The sequence below is a fragment of the Adelges cooleyi genome, unplaced genomic scaffold (genome assembly GCF_023614345.1).
Source record: "Adelges cooleyi isolate 19-005CV unplaced genomic scaffold, UGA_ACOO_1.1 ACOO_flye_CR_arks_rails_tigmint_CR_PRNA_574, whole genome shotgun sequence".
Classification (NCBI taxonomy): domain Eukaryota; kingdom Metazoa; phylum Arthropoda; class Insecta; order Hemiptera; family Adelgidae; genus Adelges; species Adelges cooleyi.
This window is the reverse complement of record NW_026096268.1, coordinates 12911672-12930467: the sequence shown is the minus strand read 5'-3', so window position 1 is coordinate 12930467 and position 18796 is coordinate 12911672. Positions and strand designations below refer to the sequence as shown.

The following is an 18796-nucleotide window of genomic DNA, read 5'->3' as shown; positions in this document are numbered from 1 at the left end:
TCAAAATTATGAATAACAACGCCCTATCAGAAAACTCAAAACATTCGACGTTTGTCATTTCAAAATCGCTTGCATTACTCGGTAGGAGCGCTTTGATCTATCCGGTACGGTTTGTCGGCTCAACGGCGGACGTTGAGTTCAGTCCAAGACTATACGCGTTCAACGTGCTCGCGGTGACCTTGCTGACGGTCAGCAGCTGGGCTTCGCTGTTGAACGAAGTGAGATTGTTTTGGATAAACCAATCGACTCGTTTCAACAATGGTCCAATATTAGTAGTCGCGCTATTTCATTTCACACTGGTGACGGCACCGTGCTTGATAGCCGTCATTGGTTCAGCGTCAAAACGGTACAAAACGTTGCTGGACGTCGAGCAAGTGCTGATCAGCGTTGACAAGGTGCTCGACGGCACTACGGCCGACAAACGTGTCGAATGGTTCGCACTCTATCTTGTCGTCCACCTCGCATTGGTGTTTTTGTTGGATTTCTCCATGTGGATGGATATCAACCCTACTAACAAGAGTTTTTTCTTAGTTTACGCGTTCCACTATATTAATTTTATGTCTGTTGCAGTGTACGCACAGATCGCCTTTTGCATCGGTCATAGGTTCGACACCATTAACCGCCAGATAGAGGCCAAGCTCAAATGGTTGACGGCGATAAACTGTACGGAATTCGTTTCTCGCAAATACCATGATCTAACTGACCTTATCCAAAGCTCCGATAGGTGTCATAAAGGTGAGCTGCTATCATAAACATTTATAGCTATCTACAACTTCATTATTGTGCATTAATCCACGGACGGTAGTGTCTAACATTTGGAATGACTAATCATTAAAGTTACCAAACTCACTTTTTGTAACTTTTGCTAAATGACTACTGATGTTTTTATTTTTCATAAAGCTCTATAGTAATATTTCGTACTCCTTCATATTTTTTTTTTATTTTTGTAAAATGTTTAACTTTAAATGTTTAAGAAATCTAACTAATTTTGTCTAAAAAAAGTATATTTGCTATTTTAAACCTAAGGTACATCATTATTATAAGTAACTAAAATACAGAATAATATGTTGAAAAAAAAATTGAATTGGATAAAAGTTATTGTTAGTTAAATCATACTTGAGTGTAATTCTTTATAGAGGATAGAAAAGGTTGTGAGTGGAATACTATAACACTAACAAACTTTTATACTTTTTCGTCTCGCTACATATTCTACCATTTGGGAATTTCGCATAACTGATATTCTTATATTTGAACGTATTAATATTGATTGTAAAATGAATTTACTTACTTTTAAAATAATCTTTAAATTTCAGACACAAAATATATTCCTTTTGAACAATTTCAAGAATTTTACTGGAGTCTTTGTCACAGTATAAAATTGATAAACGAGCAGTATGGATGGCAACTCTTGATGTGTTTGTTGCAAAATGTCATGAATTTTGTGATCGCTCCAAATGTTATAATAGTGCAAATAATGCATCCGGAAAAATGGGGGCCAGTTAACCTCAAAGTCACGGTAAATTGTTTTGCCTGGTTGTTAACTCACCTGTTGTACTTATTTTTGATGGTTATACCCACGTCCTACGCCGCTATTAAAGTAATAAAGAGTTGAGAATTTACGAATTACATGTAAAACAATATTGTTATGTTTATTACAGGCCGAAAAGACAGCTGTAACTATATGTAAACATTTAAACATATATCTGGGTCCAGATGATATGAACCGGGTAATTACAACCTAGGTTTGGTTTTACACTTGTTTTCTTACAAAAAATTCATCATGGAAAGGAGAATTTATAGTGCGGAGATTCGCGTTGCTTTTCTCACCAGTCGGGTAGAGAAAAGTACAGCGACCGATCTTTGAGCAACAGCCAGTGTAAAGAAGCATTGCCACGTTAACCCTTTTGGCCAATGCGCCATAAGTAGAGTTTATATAATATTTTTTAATAGCAAACATACCTAACTTAATGTATATCTTAGAGCAGTTACAAAATAGTTATAGCCTAATTTCTAATCAAATACAGAATATCATTTAAACTATTTACGTTTTACCTATTTGTTTGTAATTATCCATTTTAGGATTTAAGAAGTCCAAATTAGAATGAAAAATATGTATGACATTTGAACCCAATTACAGCTTATAATAAATATTGATGTTCTTAAAATTTGAGATAAACGTAACAACTTAATGCACATAATTCTATTATTTATGATAATATTAAAAAAAAAATTACGTTGTATATGTTGTAGCTGGAAACGTTTGTCCTACAGTTGCACAAATTAAAGCCCAATTTTAATATTTGTGGAGTCGTAAATCTACAAAGATCTACAATAACTGCGGTAATAATAATAATTATATTAATTTTATTATATTTTTTAAATTTTATTTGGATTTCACTTAAATGAGTGAGCATAAGTTTTAAATCTTTGGATTTATCATAAAATAAATATTATTGATTTTATTAAAATTTTGTGTGGTTCTTGAAATTGTTTAAGTTGAGGTGGTCTTTATAATATTTTTCATACCTCCGATGCAATTATCTAGCATTGGTAATTTTTAGCTTATCGTCAAATCGTAATTTGTAGAACTACTTAAAATGCCCAAAAAGTTACGAAAATAAATAGAATCAAAAATATCTGTATACCTTGAGTGTTATATGCGTAGTTTATTAAACTTCGAATAAATTATTCCTCGTTGTTTTTTAGGTGATTGGAATTGTTATTACATACATGGTAATTTTTATCCAATTTCAAAAAGCATAAACGTCGAAAGTGTACCTAGCCGATCTACTAAGCCATTATGAGTAGTACTATAAATAGTGAAATTTATAAAAAAACCGTTTTCGTAGTCCTATAAAAGTCTAACTAATATTCATTGTAGATTAAATGTGTAGATATTTATCTAATTTAAATATACTTGCTGAAAATGGCCATAATTAATAAAAACGCAATATAAAAATATGAAAATTTTGCATTTGTTTAATTTAATTTAATTTTAATTTTTATACTTATATATTTACTACTTATTATATTATTTGTTATCATTGATTAAAAATAAAATTGTATTTATAATCAATGAAGCAAGCTTAGTGAGTTCAAAGACTCACTGTGATTTTTTGATTAAGGAAAGGTGAGAAAGAAGAACTAAGTTTAGAAAAAAAAAATGATTAATTACTCTGGCGAATGAGTCTATTAAAACTAAATGCGATATTTTGTAGTGAAATCACCATTGAATTGATTCGGGTTTTGTAGTTCATCTTACTATGACATTTATCATATTGTAGTTTAACAGGTCTTGTAAGTCCAACGCTGCCATAATGATATTAATAGTTGATTAAGCAACTAAGGTATTATTTTTACGATGATTATGAGGTTTGAAAACCGATTTATACCGAAGAATTAGGTATATACCAAAAACTAATAGGACACTATTCAGGCTTTAGCCACAACATGTTTAAATAATAAAACAGAACCAAATAATGAACATTCAATAACTAGAAGAATAGGACCAAAGAATGTAAATGGGTTGGGCCGTTAAGATATTTGGTCTTGTAACGAGCCTGCTCGGCTGGTTGACTAGACTAGACGGAACGGTCGCCGATAGAGCTAAATAAGCGGATCTCGAATAGAGAACGTGGAGCTAGCTCGTATCTGCGCTTAAATAAACCTAAGTTTAGGGCGAGTGGTAACGGGTGGCCGAATGTACCGGTTACAATCTGTTGATTTCCAGTACGGCTAATGAGGCTAAACTATAGATGTAGCATTGCCAATACTGCGAGATGTGGAAAAAAATGAGGAATATGAACTTATTTTTGTGTTATTAGATACTTGTTTCATTATCATGAAGCTAAACTGGCTAATAAAAAAAAAAACGTTCCACCCGTAATAGGGTTAAGGGTGTATGCTATTTGTTTTGTTTGCAACTAAGTTTGTACATGATAACCAGAAGCTTTTTGTTTTCAAAGCATTTAGAAATTCAATATATACAATACAAAAATGACATAAACCATTTCTTAGAGCTGTAAACAAAACACTATGACAAAACTATGAATTGTTCCGTGGTTTAACATTTTCATATTTGTTACCTAAATTCTACTTTTCCTAACCTATCAGTACATTTTTCGCTGTCATAATTTAAATGCTACCGTGTAGGGAACAATATGTATCTTGTTTAGTTTTTTTACATAGGTATTCCGCGAATTGTGATATTATGGGTAATATGATATTTTTAATTTGTGTTATTTGTTTTTAATTTCGAAGTATTCTACGATAAACGAATACCTACTATTTAAACATTCTTACACCTTAACTAAAACGTTAAACATTTCCCGGTTATTATTAATACAACTTTACTCAACATACCATTTTCGAAAAAGATGACTAACTTAAAAAACCCTTGCACACAGACTATTGTTTCTAAATTGATGGCGGGACTAGGAAAAAGCGCTTTAATCTATCCGGTCCGATCAACAGCGGTCGGCATCGAGTTTAGTCCGAAACTCTACGCGTTCAACGTGCTCGTGGTGACTTTGCTGGTGATTATTGGCTACTGGTCATTGCTGAGCGAACTTAATTTGTACCAGATTGACCAATCGACACATTTCCAGAGTACGGCGATAGCGGTCGTCACGTGTGTGCAATACACACTGTATGCGATGTTTATCTTGGTAGCTGTTATTGGGTCAGCTGCCCGATACACCACGTTGTTGGACATTGAACAAGTGCTGGGCCGCGTGGATAGGGCGCTTGACAGCACAGCGGCCAACAGACGCGCCGAGTGGTGTGCATTTGGGTTTATCGTGCAAAACTTGCTGGTGTACGCGGTCGACCTTTATAGTTGGTTGTCGATTGGTTCGATAAAGAGTTATTTTATTGTGTACATTATACACTACATCACTTCAGTTTCAATAGTAATGTACGGGCAGATAGCTTGGTGTATCGGTCAACGGTTTGATACCCTTAACCGCGAGATGGAGGCCAAACTCAAACGGTTGTCGGCACCAAAATGCACAGAATTCGTTACCCGCAAATACCAAAGCCTATCTGACTTACTACTTTGTTCAAACGCCTGTCGTATAGGCGAGTTATTAAATAAATTGTTTCATTAGTTATGATGGGGGATTCGATGTGTTATAGTGGTAACCTCTAAATTATGTATTAATATATAATTTAATTGTCCATACTTATATGGGTACAAAATATGTATACACTCGTATGTGTATTTACATTTTAAACGCCTCCTCCCCCCACGTAAGTTTCATAGCTTGTGGGCTCCAAACCCAAAATCTCGAGTACTAATATTCATATTGCCTTGTAAGTATTCATAAAAAAGTGTGAGCAAAATATTTAACTGACCTCCGGACTAAAAATATATTTATGTTAAATACGATTAGAAAAAAAACACCTCATTATCACAATTTTTTTGACGTAATTTGCTTTGTTTATAGGATTTTAATAAAATGTTTTTTAGATTAGTTGATTAATGATCTGTTGTGTTTTTCAATTTTAGACATTAAACATATTCCTTTTCCGAAATTTCAAGAATTGTATTGGGGTCTTTGCAACAGTGTCAAAAAAATAAACGGACAATACGGTTTGCAGCTGTTAATCGGTCTGTTGCTAAATGTCATGGATCTTGTCATTACGCCAAAAATGTTGATAGTGAAAATATTTAATCCTGAGCGTTTCGGGCCTATCACCTTTGATGTAATAATCAGTCTCACTCTTTGGTTATCGTCTCATCTTTGCTTTTTATTTTTTATGGTGATACCTACTTCATATGCTGCCTCAAAGGTAATAAATTTCGTGTATTTCTGATTTATCAATATAATCATATTTTTTCTTTTAACAGGCCGAAAAGACAGCATGTATTATTTGTGAACATTTAAACATCTCTTTTGCTAAAGACGACATAGCACAGGTTATCATTTCCTAACCTAACATATTTTCTATAATTTTTTAAATATATGACCACAGACTATATGAAAATAGTCTGTGATATGACGGTGTTATAATATATCATTTGATGTACATGAAGTTGGCCCCCTACATTATATTATCAATTCTAAATTAGTGTGAAACTTTTGTAAATTAATTGTAAATCTGGTTTTAGAATTTATAAATACTTTTTAGGCTTTATAACCAAAATACTCTTTCGGGGGGCCAAGCTCACGGAACCCCCCGAATTTAACGGATCGACACCAAACTGGTGTCAACATTTTGTAAATTAATTGAAAATAATTGTAAATCTTCAACATTTTTAAATAATTTTTTCGATGTTATAACCAATGTATTGTTTCGGGGGACCAAATTCACGGAGCCCCCCGACGTAAAGTTGGTCACGTGGTTCATCGACTTATGCATGTGCTATAATTTTACAATTATTTTTAATTCATTTACAAAATGTTGACACCAGTTTGGAGTCGATCCGTTAAATTCAGGGGGCTCTGTGAGTTTGGCCCCCCAAAAAATATTTTGGTTATAATAATTTGGAATTGATAGTATAATGTAGACGGGCCAACTTCATGTTCATAGATAATGTCGCTGTCTTAACCCTGCACTAATTCCTTCCTCTATCCTAAAATTAATATGGAAAGGTAATTATTAATTTATCACAGCCCTTAGTTGCATTATATGTGTTACAGTTGGAGTTATTTATCCTTCAACTGCAAAAGTTCAAGCTACGATTTTCTATCTGTGGAGTCATTACGTTGCAAAGATCTACAATAACAACGGTATTGACTATATATATACAAGGGGATCAACTTATCGTGAACCACTCAATATCTCACAGGGTTAAATAAGAAATTTAATTTTTTCTTTCTATAATGTTTTATACGATGTGATCTTAATTTTTTTGTTTTACCCCCTCCCAAACTAGTGGTTTTGATAGCAACTTTTGAAACTTAAATGGTAACGCATAAATGTCATTACCATTTTAAATTAAAAACAATGTACTAAAAAGTTTGACTGGTCGTTAACCAGTTTTGGATAGCTATTTTTAAAGTTATAAGAGTTTAAAAGTTAGGATAGGAAAGGAAGTGCGGTTTGGAAATGCGTGCAGATAAAAATAATACTACACTCCACCTTTTCTCCTGCCCTGAACTTGAAACTTCAATAACTTCCAAAATAGTTAACGAAAACTGGTTATCGACCAGATAGTATGCATTCGAATAAATTATTTCTGGTTGGATTTCAGGTGATCGGAACAGTCATTACATATCTAGTGATTTCCATCCAGTTTCTTAGGAGCTCATAATTTACGAAGGTCATGGAATTTAGAATCATTCGATTAATATAGTAATAAAGCTTTTCTAATATGTAGAAAAATTGTTAAAATGTATTATTTTTAATGAATTACCATTATAAACATTACTGTATAATCATTTTTTTGTTAAAATGGTTAATATCTATGCGTGTTTTGCTATAGTTGCTTAGCTTTGCTATTCAAGTACATCCAAATACATTATAAGCATGAAACCTAAATTTGTAAACATTAATAGTATGCTATAAATGAAAAATAAATTATTTAAGTAGATATTTGTTTTGTGTATATTCATTAAGTTTGCTTATGATAAACATAAGCTATTTGTTTTCAAAGTATTTCGAAATTCAATATATACGTTTACCATGATTGACCAATCATTTCATGATAGACAATACAAAAATTACATAAACTATTTCTTAGGGCTGTAAAAAAACAATCATAACGCCATGAGTTGTTCCATAGAATATATTTTCTTTTAAAAGTATTTGTTACCTAAATTCTACTTTTACTAACCTATCAGTACATTTTTCGCTGTCATATTTTAAATGCTACTGTATAGGGAACAATATGTATCTTGTTTAGTTTTTTTGCATAGGTATTCCGCGAATTGTGATATTATAAGTAATATAATATTATAAATATTCCAATTTTGTTTTGATCATATGTCATTAGTTTTTTATTTCGAAGTATTCTACAATAAACGAATACCTACTATTTAAACATCCTTACACCTTAACTAAAACGTAAAACATTGTCCGGTTATTATAATTATAATTTTACTCAATATACCATTTTCGAAAAAGATGACTAACTTAAAAATCCTTAGCACACAGACTATTGTTTCTAAATTGATGGCGAGACTAGAAAAAAGCGCTTTTATCTATCCGGTCCGATCAACAACGGTCGGCATCAAGTTTAGTCCGAAACTCTACGCGTTCAACGTGCTCACGGTGACTTTGCTGGTGATTATTGGCTACTGGTCAGTGCTGAGCGAACTTAATTTGTACCGGCTTGAAAAATCGGTACATTTCCAGAATATGGCAATTGCAGTGCTCACGTTTGTGCATTACACTTTATATGCGGTGTCGAGCTTGGTAGCTGTAATTGGGTCAGCTGCTCGATACACCTTGTTGTTGGACATCGAACTTGTGCTGGACCGCGTCGATAGGGCGCTTGACAGCACAGCGGCCAACAGACGCGTCGAGTGGTGTGCATTTAGGTTTATCGTCCAAAACTCGGCGGTGTCCGCGGTGGACTACTATAACTTTTTGTCGATTGGTTCAAATAAGAGTTTTTTAATTATTTACACTTTACACTACATTACTTCAGTTTCAATGGTAATGTACGGGCAGATAGCTTGGTGTATCGGTCATCGGTTTGATGCCATTAACCGCGAGATGGAGGCCAAACTCGAACGGTTGTCGGCACCAAAATGCACAGAATTCGTTACCCGCAAATACCAAAGCCTATCTGACTAATACTTTGCTCCGACGCCTGTCGTATAGGTGAGTTATTAAATAAATGATTTCATTTGTTATATGTTATATATGTGGTAGTGGTATCTTACAATTATGTATAAATATACAATTAGATAAACACAAAATTATTTGTTAGGTACCTAAATTCTACTTTTACTAACGCATCAGTACATTTTTTTTTGTCATATTTTAAATGCTACCGAGCAGGGAACAATATGTATCTTGATTCATGTTTAGTTTTTTTACAAAGGTATATCGCGAATTGTAATATTATAAGTAATATGATATTATTAATATTACATTTTTGTTATGAACACATTTGTCCATACTTATATGGATACAAATTACATTTGTATTTTCATTTTAAATTTAAAACATATTTTCCCCCTAGTGTAAAAAACTTTGAACCATGGTATTTTTTTGTAGCCTTCTACAAAGGGCACGCAATATTTATATTCTTGGTTATAACTGGAAAGTATCAACCTAATGTTTTTTCCGTCTTAAAAATAGTGCAACCAAATCTTTCAAATACCTCCGAGCTACAAATTTATCGATGTTAAAAATAATGATCAACTCAACATCATGCATTTTTTGCCTTTTTATGACTTATTAATATTTTTAGCTTACACTTTTGTAGGTTTTCATTAATGGGCCAAAACGTATTATTTCTTGTTTACTGGATCTTAATAAAACTTATTTAGATAGATGTTCCGGTTGATTAATGAGTTGTTGGGTTTTTCAATTTCAGATATTAAATATATTCTTTTTCCGAAATTTCAAGAACTGTATTGGAGCTTTTGCAACAGTGTCAAAATAATTAACGAACAATACGGTTTGCAGCTGATAATCGGTATTTTGCTGAATGTCATGGGTCTTGTCTATTCGCCAAAAGTTTTGATAGCTAAAATAATCAATCCGGAGAGTTTCGGGCCTATCAGCGTTTATTTAATAATAAATATTACCCTTTGGCTATCGTCTCACCTTTGCTTTTTATGTTTTATGGTGATACCCACTTCATATGCTACCTCCAAGGTAATGAATTTAGTGTATTTCTGATTTATCAATATAATCATATGTTTTTCTTTTAACAGGCCGAAAAGACAGCATGTATTATTTGTGAACATTTAAACATCTCTTTTGCCAAAGACGACATAGCACAGGTGAAAATGTTTAAGTATTACTATAAACTATTGCGTAAATGCTGATAGCAATTATTTACGGTAACCTGACTTAAACAATCTTAAAAAGCTTTTATGTAGACTAAAATTATATATGGTTCTCGGTACGCTTAATTTCTGCAGTTTAGTGATTGCTAGATACACCACCTAATTTAGCGAATGTATGTGCATTCGTACACAGATAAAGTCGCTGCCTTTACCCTGCACTTTTTCCTTTCTCTATCCTAAAATTAATATGGAAAGGTAATTAATAATTTATCACAACCCTTAAATGCATTATATGTATTACAGTTGGAGTTATTTATTCTTCAACTGCAAAAGTTCAAGCTACGATTTTCTATTTGTGGAGTCATTACGTTGCAAAGATCTACAATAACAACGGTATTGATTATATATATATATATTTTGATTTTAGTTAATATAATCATAGTTATCTGAAGCTTAGCATTATTACCACACTGTTTTTCTATTACACTATTTAAAGAAAATTTAAAAATAACCTTTTCAAAAATACGGTTATTTTATAAGGAAAGCTAGTTCGGCCTGCTAACATTGAGGATGCATTTGAAGTAAATTATTTGTGATTGGTTTTCAGGTGATCGGAACAGTCATTACATATCTACTGATTAGCATCCAATTTCTAAAGAGCCCATAAACAACGAAGGCCGTGGAGTTTGCTATCATTAAATGCATTTTTTCTTTTAAGTACACGAATCTTTAGATAAACAAAGTAATGAAGCCTTGCTATTTTTTTAGAAAAATTGTTAAAATGTATTATTTTAAATTAATAACCATTTACCTTTATAATTTGTATACACTTTGTCTTGTTTATGTAGTTACTATCTATGCGTGTTTTGCTATATTTGTTTAAATATTTTCTAAAGTACATACAAATAAATTATTAGCATTTTTATATGCGTTAACATTATTGGTAGGCTATAAATAAAAAATATAGTATTGATTGATAAACTAATGAACGATTAAATGTTGGTGTTTATTCCTGGTAATATAATAATAATAATAATAGATATTTTGTAAACGAATAATATGCAGGTCACATATAATATTCTAAACAATATGACAATGATATAGGATGACAGCCCTTTTATACTTTGTTTTTCCGCAATAATAATAATATATTGTTAACGTGTTTAAAAACATCCAGGAAGAAATTTGGTATAGCGATAGAGTTTCTTTGTGAGAAAAAACGTAATAACAGTTTGTTATCGAATATTGAATAAACATTTACCCTAACTTACATGATATACAAGACATAAAAAATAATGTTAATTTCTTAGAGCTGTGAACAAAACCATATGACAAAACTATGAGCCGTTCCATAGTTAATATTTTCTTGTAAAATATTTGTTACTTAAATTCTTCTATTACTGACACATCAATGCATGTTTTGTTGTCATTCTTTAAATGCTACCGGGCAGGGGACAATATTTATCTTATTTAGTTATTGTACATGGGTATTCTGTGAATTTTAATATTGTAAGTAATATTTGAAGTTATTCGTTTAAAATTCCAAACTACCTGGAAAAACCGAGTACGTAATATCATAAAATGTTTACACCTTAAATAAAGAACAAAATATTTCTCGGTATTGTTAACATTAAAATATAACAAAACTATGAGCAGTTCCATAATTCATACATAAATATTTTTTAATTTATTATTAAAAAGTATAAACAAAAATAGGTTATACAATATTTGAAAGGCATACGGAGCGGGATGTTTAATTGTAAGTGTTGTAAAACTAAATCAAAAAATACTATAGCGAATTTATTGTTAATATAATTTTACTCAATACACCATTTTCGAATAAAATGACTAACTAAAAAACATAAAATTAAACGGTGTAGAGAAAAAAAAATAAATTTTAGCCGGAACACATTCCAAATCCTGTGGGAGCTTTTTGCCATACAGCTTCGGTTATTTTCTGTATACATTTTTTTAAATGTTACCTTTAATGTTTGCATATTTTAATTATAGACGTATTATACATATTATTTGTATGAACAAATAATATGTATAATATAAAAAAAGTATAAGCTAAAAAGCAATAGGACACGACATGTATACAAAGAACACCAACGCACAGCCAAGAAATGTAATGTATGTATTGCTGACAGTGTTATGACAAAAACGACCACGGGGTGTTGATATAGGTGTGTAATTTTATGCTACAATCAGATTATATTGCAAATGTATACCAGTTTTGGGTATAATATGAACAATTTGGCCGAACTGGATAACCCGAAACATATGCTGACTGTTATTCCAAAATCGATGGCGAGACTGGCGAGAAGCGCTTTGATCTACCTTGTGCAGTTTGACGGATCAACCGGCACCGAGTTCAACGTCAAGCATAATGTGTTCAACGTGTTCGTGGTGGTCGCACTGGTAATCGGCTGCTACTGGTCGTTGGGGGCTGAACTCATTGCGTTTATTGTGTTGGGCGATTCAAGAGCATATCAGTGGCGGTAATAGGTAGCGTGAATTACACGCTAATGGTATTACCATGCATGCTGGCCGTGATTGGGTCGGCGTCCAGACACACAACGATATTGGACATCGAGTGGATGTTGGATCGTGTGGACAAGACGTGTAATATGATAAGAATGGTGTACTTTCTGTCTTGTTGTCCAACACACGCTGCTGTTCGTAGCCGACTACTGTATGTGGATTTCAATCGAACCGGACAACAAAAGTTTTTTTTTAGTCTACGGGTTTTCACTATATCAATCTACAATCAAGCGATCTAGACCTTATTGGAGCTAACCGCATTATAATTAGTATTAAGTATTTATGTATTAAATATTTAGTGATTGGCTAATAAACTCTGTATTTCTTTAATATTTTTTTGTAGGATTTCCGTAATAAAATTACCTATATTTTCAATTATTTGCACTGAATACAACTTTCTCAACTGGTTATATTGTTATCAACATATACGTTTTTGTTGTTATTCTCATAAAAAATATTATTTCTAATTATGTTTATTTTTGGTATATCTAATAGTTGAATAAGAGATTCCGATTCCTATAGTAGTTTTACAAAAAGGATTTAAGGAAATGTTCAAGAAACAAGTCATATAATATCTTTATAAATATTTTCATAAACTATAATCAGTTTTAAATATTTCTTTGTATAGAATACTTTTAAGACATAGTACTACTAATAAACATTGATAAACTAAAAAAAATATCATAAATCCTTTCCCTTAGAAGGGATAGACATATTTTTTTTATTATACTTTTTTATGTAAAGTTTTAGGGATTTAGGTCTGAAAATTAGACCGAAGGTAGATCTAGAATAAAACTATTGCTACGTGTGAGTGAATCAACAGTCAACAATTAACAATAATGAAAATGTTTTTATTGTATTGTTAATTAAGATGTATGGGTAACTATGCCCAACATTTTTAAGGAAAGACGATTAATCCTAATCGTGTCTAACCTTATACTAAAAATTAATTTTTAAGCACAAAATTGTCATTAGGTACAATGCTTTTATCGATAATTGTATTTGTATCTGTGAACACTGGACCTCCCTTACTTACCATGCCTTTAACGCGTCAAGCCCAATTGTGTAACTCTAATTGTGAAATCACTCTACTAAGTATAATGCAATGTCGTAGGATAATACGTTTTAAACCTATATTCATAAACATTAATGGTTATCTATAAATAAAAAATAAAGGATTGAATGACGAACTATAGAACGATAAAATTGTTGTAATGTTTTTTCCTGGTATTATAAGAAGAAAAAAATGTATATTTTGCACGCATGAACATTATATGCATGTCACATATAATATTCTAAACAATAATATGTCAAGGGTATGTGATGTGAGATGTCAGTCCTTTTATAGTTAGTTTTTCCGCAATAATCTATTGTTAGAATGTGTAAAAACATCCAGACAACAATTTGGGTGTAGCGAGAGAGTTTCCGTATGGGGAAAACGTAATATCAGTGTGTTGTGGTTCAACAATATGGAAAATCCAAAACGGTGGTCTGTTCTTTCTAAATTGTTAACGAGACTGACAAAGACCGCTTTGATCTATCCGGTGCGGTTCGCCGGGGTGGAGTTCAGTCCGAAACTGTATGCGTTCAACGTGCTCGCCCTGACTGTAATGTTGATCATCGGCTACTGGTCGTTGCTGGGCGAACTGAACGCATTTTGGATGGGTCATTCGACGCGCTTCAAGAACGCCCCACAAGCAGTGGTCGCGGCCCTGAATTTTACCCTGATGACATTACCGTGCACGATGGCCGTGTTCGGGTCGCCATCCCGGCACGCCACGTTGATGGACATCCAGCGAGTCCTGGACCGCGTGGACAGGGCACTCGACGGCGTAGCGGCCGACAGACGCGTCGAGTGGTGCACTTCATTGCTTGTCGTTTTCCATACGCTGCTGTACGCCTTCGATTGCAATTTCTGGTTGTCAGTCGATCCGAGCAACCGAAGTTATTGCGTGATCTACGCGTTTCACCATATAAATCTGATGGCCGTGGCCATGTACGCACAGAGCGCATGGTGTATCGGTCATCGGTTTGATACCGTTAACCGCGAGTTGGAGGCTAAGCTCGAACGGTTGTCGGCGACAAAATGCACGGAATTCGTAATCCGCAAATACCAAAGACTATCTGATTTAATAATTTGCTCCAACGCCTGTCGTAGAGGTGAGTTGTAATATTATTTATTTTTATTAGTTCTTCGATGGAGATTTTATTTGTTGTAACGACGTATCTACTATCTCAGGCCAATCTTGGGATCATTTTAAGTGACTTACATGTAACCAAACGTTATGTGATAATATTTATTTGTATGGACACGGTTCTGTACGGAACTGTGTTATATTATTATATTGTAAAACAAAAATAATTTTTAAAAGTGAAACTTTGCGACGGTTTTGAATGTATGAAAAGTGAAAACTGATAGGAAGGTTAAGGCCATATTAAAGCAATTATACCACTATAAAGTTAGTACTAGAAACCCTATTGACCCTATTATTTTTATTACACATTTGTCATTTAATATTGTCATTTTTCAAAATCAATTGCCACCATTAAATATGTTGGATATATTGGAGGTACACGCTGGCTTCTAGTTATTATTTAATATTATTATATTTCTGTTTATTCTACCTTTTTTTTTGCCGAGGATCCGGGAAAGAAACCACTTCGCATTACTTCTTTTATTTATTCTACCAAAACTTATAGAGTTTTTAAAAATTATCTCAGTTTAATTATCTCAGTTTTATCAAAAACGAGTTAGGATGGCATGGGAAGTGCTGTTGAGTAATGTACATAGACAAAAATAGTACTACTCTCCACTTCAGTACGGAAAATTAAATTCAATAACTGATTAAAACCTATAAGATATGGAATGGATCATTTAAAAAAAATCTCGCTGGATATTTTTTATCTTTTTGGTTATTAAAATGATTATGTTTTAAAATTTCAGACGTAAAATATTTTCCTTTTACGAAATTTCAAGAACTTTATTGGAATCTTTGCTGTGCCGTCAGAATGACTAACGATCAGTACGGATTGCAACTCTTTATGAGTTTGTTGCAGATTATCATAAATCTTATCTTCGTCGCGAATAATGTACTAGTGAAAATATTCTATTCAACAGTTTCGGAGCCTGTCGACGCCTACTTAATAATGCTTTATTTTGCTTGGATATTGTCTCAACTGTGTTATTTATTTTTAATGGTCATGCCCCCGTCTCTTGCGGCCTTGAAAGTATAAAATGTCAAATAATTCCGCAATATCTAAATAACTTTCGTTTTAATTTTTACAGGCCGAAAAAACACCTGTAATTATATGTGAATACTTAGACATAGACCTCACACCAGACGACACAAAACAGGTCAGGTATTTATTAAGAAGCTCATAAGGCAGATTACGTATTTTGTGCTAAATTTGAACCACCAATTAAGAATTTTTCGTTAAGTAGTGTTATTTCCTAAATTTTGATTAATTCTTCGTGGGATACGATTATTCAAAGTGACTAATTTATGAATTATTATAAATTGATTACGACTATAACAAAAGTCTATATCATTGTAAATATCAATGTATATTAAGCTTGATTCTGATCAATATCTAATTATTTTGTTTTAATAAAGAGTACTTATGCTACTTCCTCATTTTAATATTATGTATTTCAGTTGGAAATATTTGTCCTTCAACTGCACAAGTTTAAGATAAGCTTTTCTATTTGTGGAGTAATGCGGTTGCAAACCTCTTTTATAACGAGGGTAATATAAATTCAAAAATAAAATACATATTTAGTTTTTATTTCAAATTTACACAGCGAAAATATTAAATTTATGCTTTTATTATAATGTTCTTTTTATTTATCTTGTTTTATGGAAATAGAGTCAGCCCGCAAAATTCTCTCTTCAAATATCTCATAATAAAACATTCAAAAAAATTATGCTTGTCTTAACTACAGTTTTTTAACATTTTATTCTTAAGAGGCGCTTTTCTGTTGCTAAGCACCTGTGTTGACTGTTTCCGCGAAATTCTACCACACTTTATTCTGCTCGACGCATCTTCTTGAAAACTAACGCTAATGCGAAAATAAAATATATTGAAACTAGATGGATATTTTAGCTATTTTGATAAATGTGTAGTAAAACAAGTTTGATTTATTTTCAGGTGATCGGAACGACTATTACATATTTGATGGTTTTAGTTCAATTTCAAAACCCTTCATGAAGGCTTCGCCGGATGAAGATCAATACAAAATATATTACTTATACACATACTTACTGTATTTTATTTTTATTTTTAAATTGGGGCCGGCGTTACATTTTGCGTAGCTTAAGACAAGATTTATGGTTTAATTAATTGGGGAGGGGAAGCATGTTACAAAAAAATTATCAACACAGTTAGTTGCAATTCTTTAAAGCGTGAGATCCCGAACATAAACGCACTATCTATCCCTCGCCCTCAAACGCGCTGGCTCTGTTTAAAGCAAAAAACAATATAGGACATTATACAAGTAACACCTGTACATAATATATATGAATTACCGTAAATTACCTAAAAATGTGTATATACCTACCTGCGATTAATGTCTATTTGTAAGCTTCGATAATTGTTATTTCAAACTGGCACTTTAAGTATTTATATTTAAAAACAAATACAAATTATCTTATTTTACACAAATATACGGCAAGCGGTATTTCAAACAGCTGATTATATAAAGACAAAAAACATGAAAAATAGTGGTTAAGGCACATGCGAGAGATTTAAAAAAAGACTGTGTGTGTTATGAGATGCGCAATTGAAGTGAAACATAATGGGTTTTGGTAATGCTGTACTTCCGTCTCTGGCCGGTTAGTATGAAAGCAAAGCCACCAATACCTATGCTCTGGTCTAAATCAGCGTTAATTATGATGGTAGGTGCAGATGGATCTAATGAGTTATACATAATAACCAATGGCAATTATTATAATAAATGAGCTTTTCTTATACTCTCTTACACGTTGTAAGCTGCGGTAAGACATAACACAGTGATACAGCCCGTCTTGGCAGCAGATGACCAGGCTGTAATAGCATAGTGTGTGTTTATTCTTAACGAAATTAGTACAAAATATTTCCGAAACGTAAAAACTCATTTTTTTCTTTTATCATGCATCTCATTATGTTTTAGATCTTCCTTGTGGTCCTTATATCGCTAAAAATGTATTTACATTTAATCTATTCGTCACTGTTCGAATCATTAACAGAACACTGTGAAGTTCAGTGTACTTGGATTAAATTTAATTACCAATTTCTGATCAAAACTTATTAGGTATACCTTAATCGCGGTTTACAATGTATATTTGTGGCGGTGAAAATTGTGAGATGAACTTTTTTAGTTTTTGGCCATTTATAGTACGGTATTTGATCTAAAGATTTGGGTATGACCACGGCAGCTGAGGGTCCGAAACATGGGCTTAAAACCAGTGACATGAATAAATCTGAAACTCATCCGCATGATATTTCAATCCATGAATGCATCAACAAATTCATAATAATCTTGTTGCTTAGTTATTGCGCTACTTTAGTATCGCAATTTAGTGTCGTTTTCGGATTGGAGGGCCAAGGCTAAAGCATGTTCCCTGATAAAATTTCATCATTTTAAAAACCATACCTTCTAATCTCCGTATTGATGCTAAAATTGTAACAATTTTGTTGTTACTACAATCAATAAAATGATGACAAGGCTAAAACGAAATGTCAAGCTTACCAATTATTATTTTTATTATTTCCATCATAGAATCTATTCTTAGAACAAAGATACGTTTAAAAAAAAATGCGTATAGGACACTTGTATAGAGCGCGGTGGTGTACCGCGTGCCAGTATAGTTTAGCAGCACCCGTCAGTCTTGTAAAAAGAACAACCACAGAAGAGTTATAAATTATGTGGACAAGGTGATCGAAAATGTACAAACTTCAAACTTTCAATTATATTTTAGACAAATTTTAGGTTTTTTCGTTTTTCCTATGGCTTATCCTTTTAATCGGTTTTAACCGATTCCAATAAGAAATCCCTAAAATTCCAGATTTTAAGAGCTTAACTCTCAGCACTTCTTCGTGGTTTTTCATTTTTGCATTTGATTAACATAGAAAACGTTAATAAACTACAATATGTAGTACCTTAACCGTATCATATTATTTGAGATATATACGGCATATGCATGGTTAATATAGAATATTTGTATGAATTAGTAAAATATACCCACGGTTAATCGTATTCCCTTTAATATTTGCCGATATTATAACAAAAAATAACGCACTTGACACAGAGAAATAATTAATTGAAAAATACCATTAATCACCTATTTTCTGACGTGTTGATA

The 18796-nt window shown here is 32.5% G+C and overlaps 2 protein-coding genes and 1 long non-coding RNA gene across 3 annotated transcripts; all 3 read left to right on the top strand.

Moving 5' to 3' along the window:
• Positions 1–8: 8 nt before the first annotated feature.
• Positions 9–10663, top strand: LOC126843217 (uncharacterized). Its single transcript, XM_050580592.1, has 5 exons — positions 9–735; positions 1314–1597; positions 9837–9905; positions 10215–10304; positions 10519–10663. Exons 1-5 carry the CDS (start codon positions 9–11, stop codon positions 10576–10578), a joined length of 1230 nt encoding a protein of 409 aa, XP_050436549.1. The 3' UTR covers positions 10579–10663.
• Positions 5535–7433, top strand: LOC126843102 (uncharacterized). The gene is made up of 4 exons (XR_007686394.1): positions 5535–5793; positions 5852–5920; positions 6645–6734; positions 7199–7433. It is a non-coding gene; the product is annotated as an uncharacterized LOC126843102 (long non-coding RNA).
• Positions 10664–15554: 4891 nt separating the features above from the next.
• On the top strand, positions 15555–16828 carry LOC126843101 (gustatory receptor for sugar taste 43a-like). Its single transcript, XM_050580425.1, has 4 exons — positions 15555–15683; positions 15742–15810; positions 16112–16201; positions 16605–16828. The coding sequence occupies exons 1-4, from the start codon at positions 15603–15605 to the stop codon at positions 16662–16664; spliced, it is 300 nt and encodes a 99-aa protein (XP_050436382.1). The 5' UTR covers positions 15555–15602; the 3' UTR covers positions 16665–16828.
• The last annotated feature ends 1968 nt before the right edge of the window (positions 16829–18796 follow it).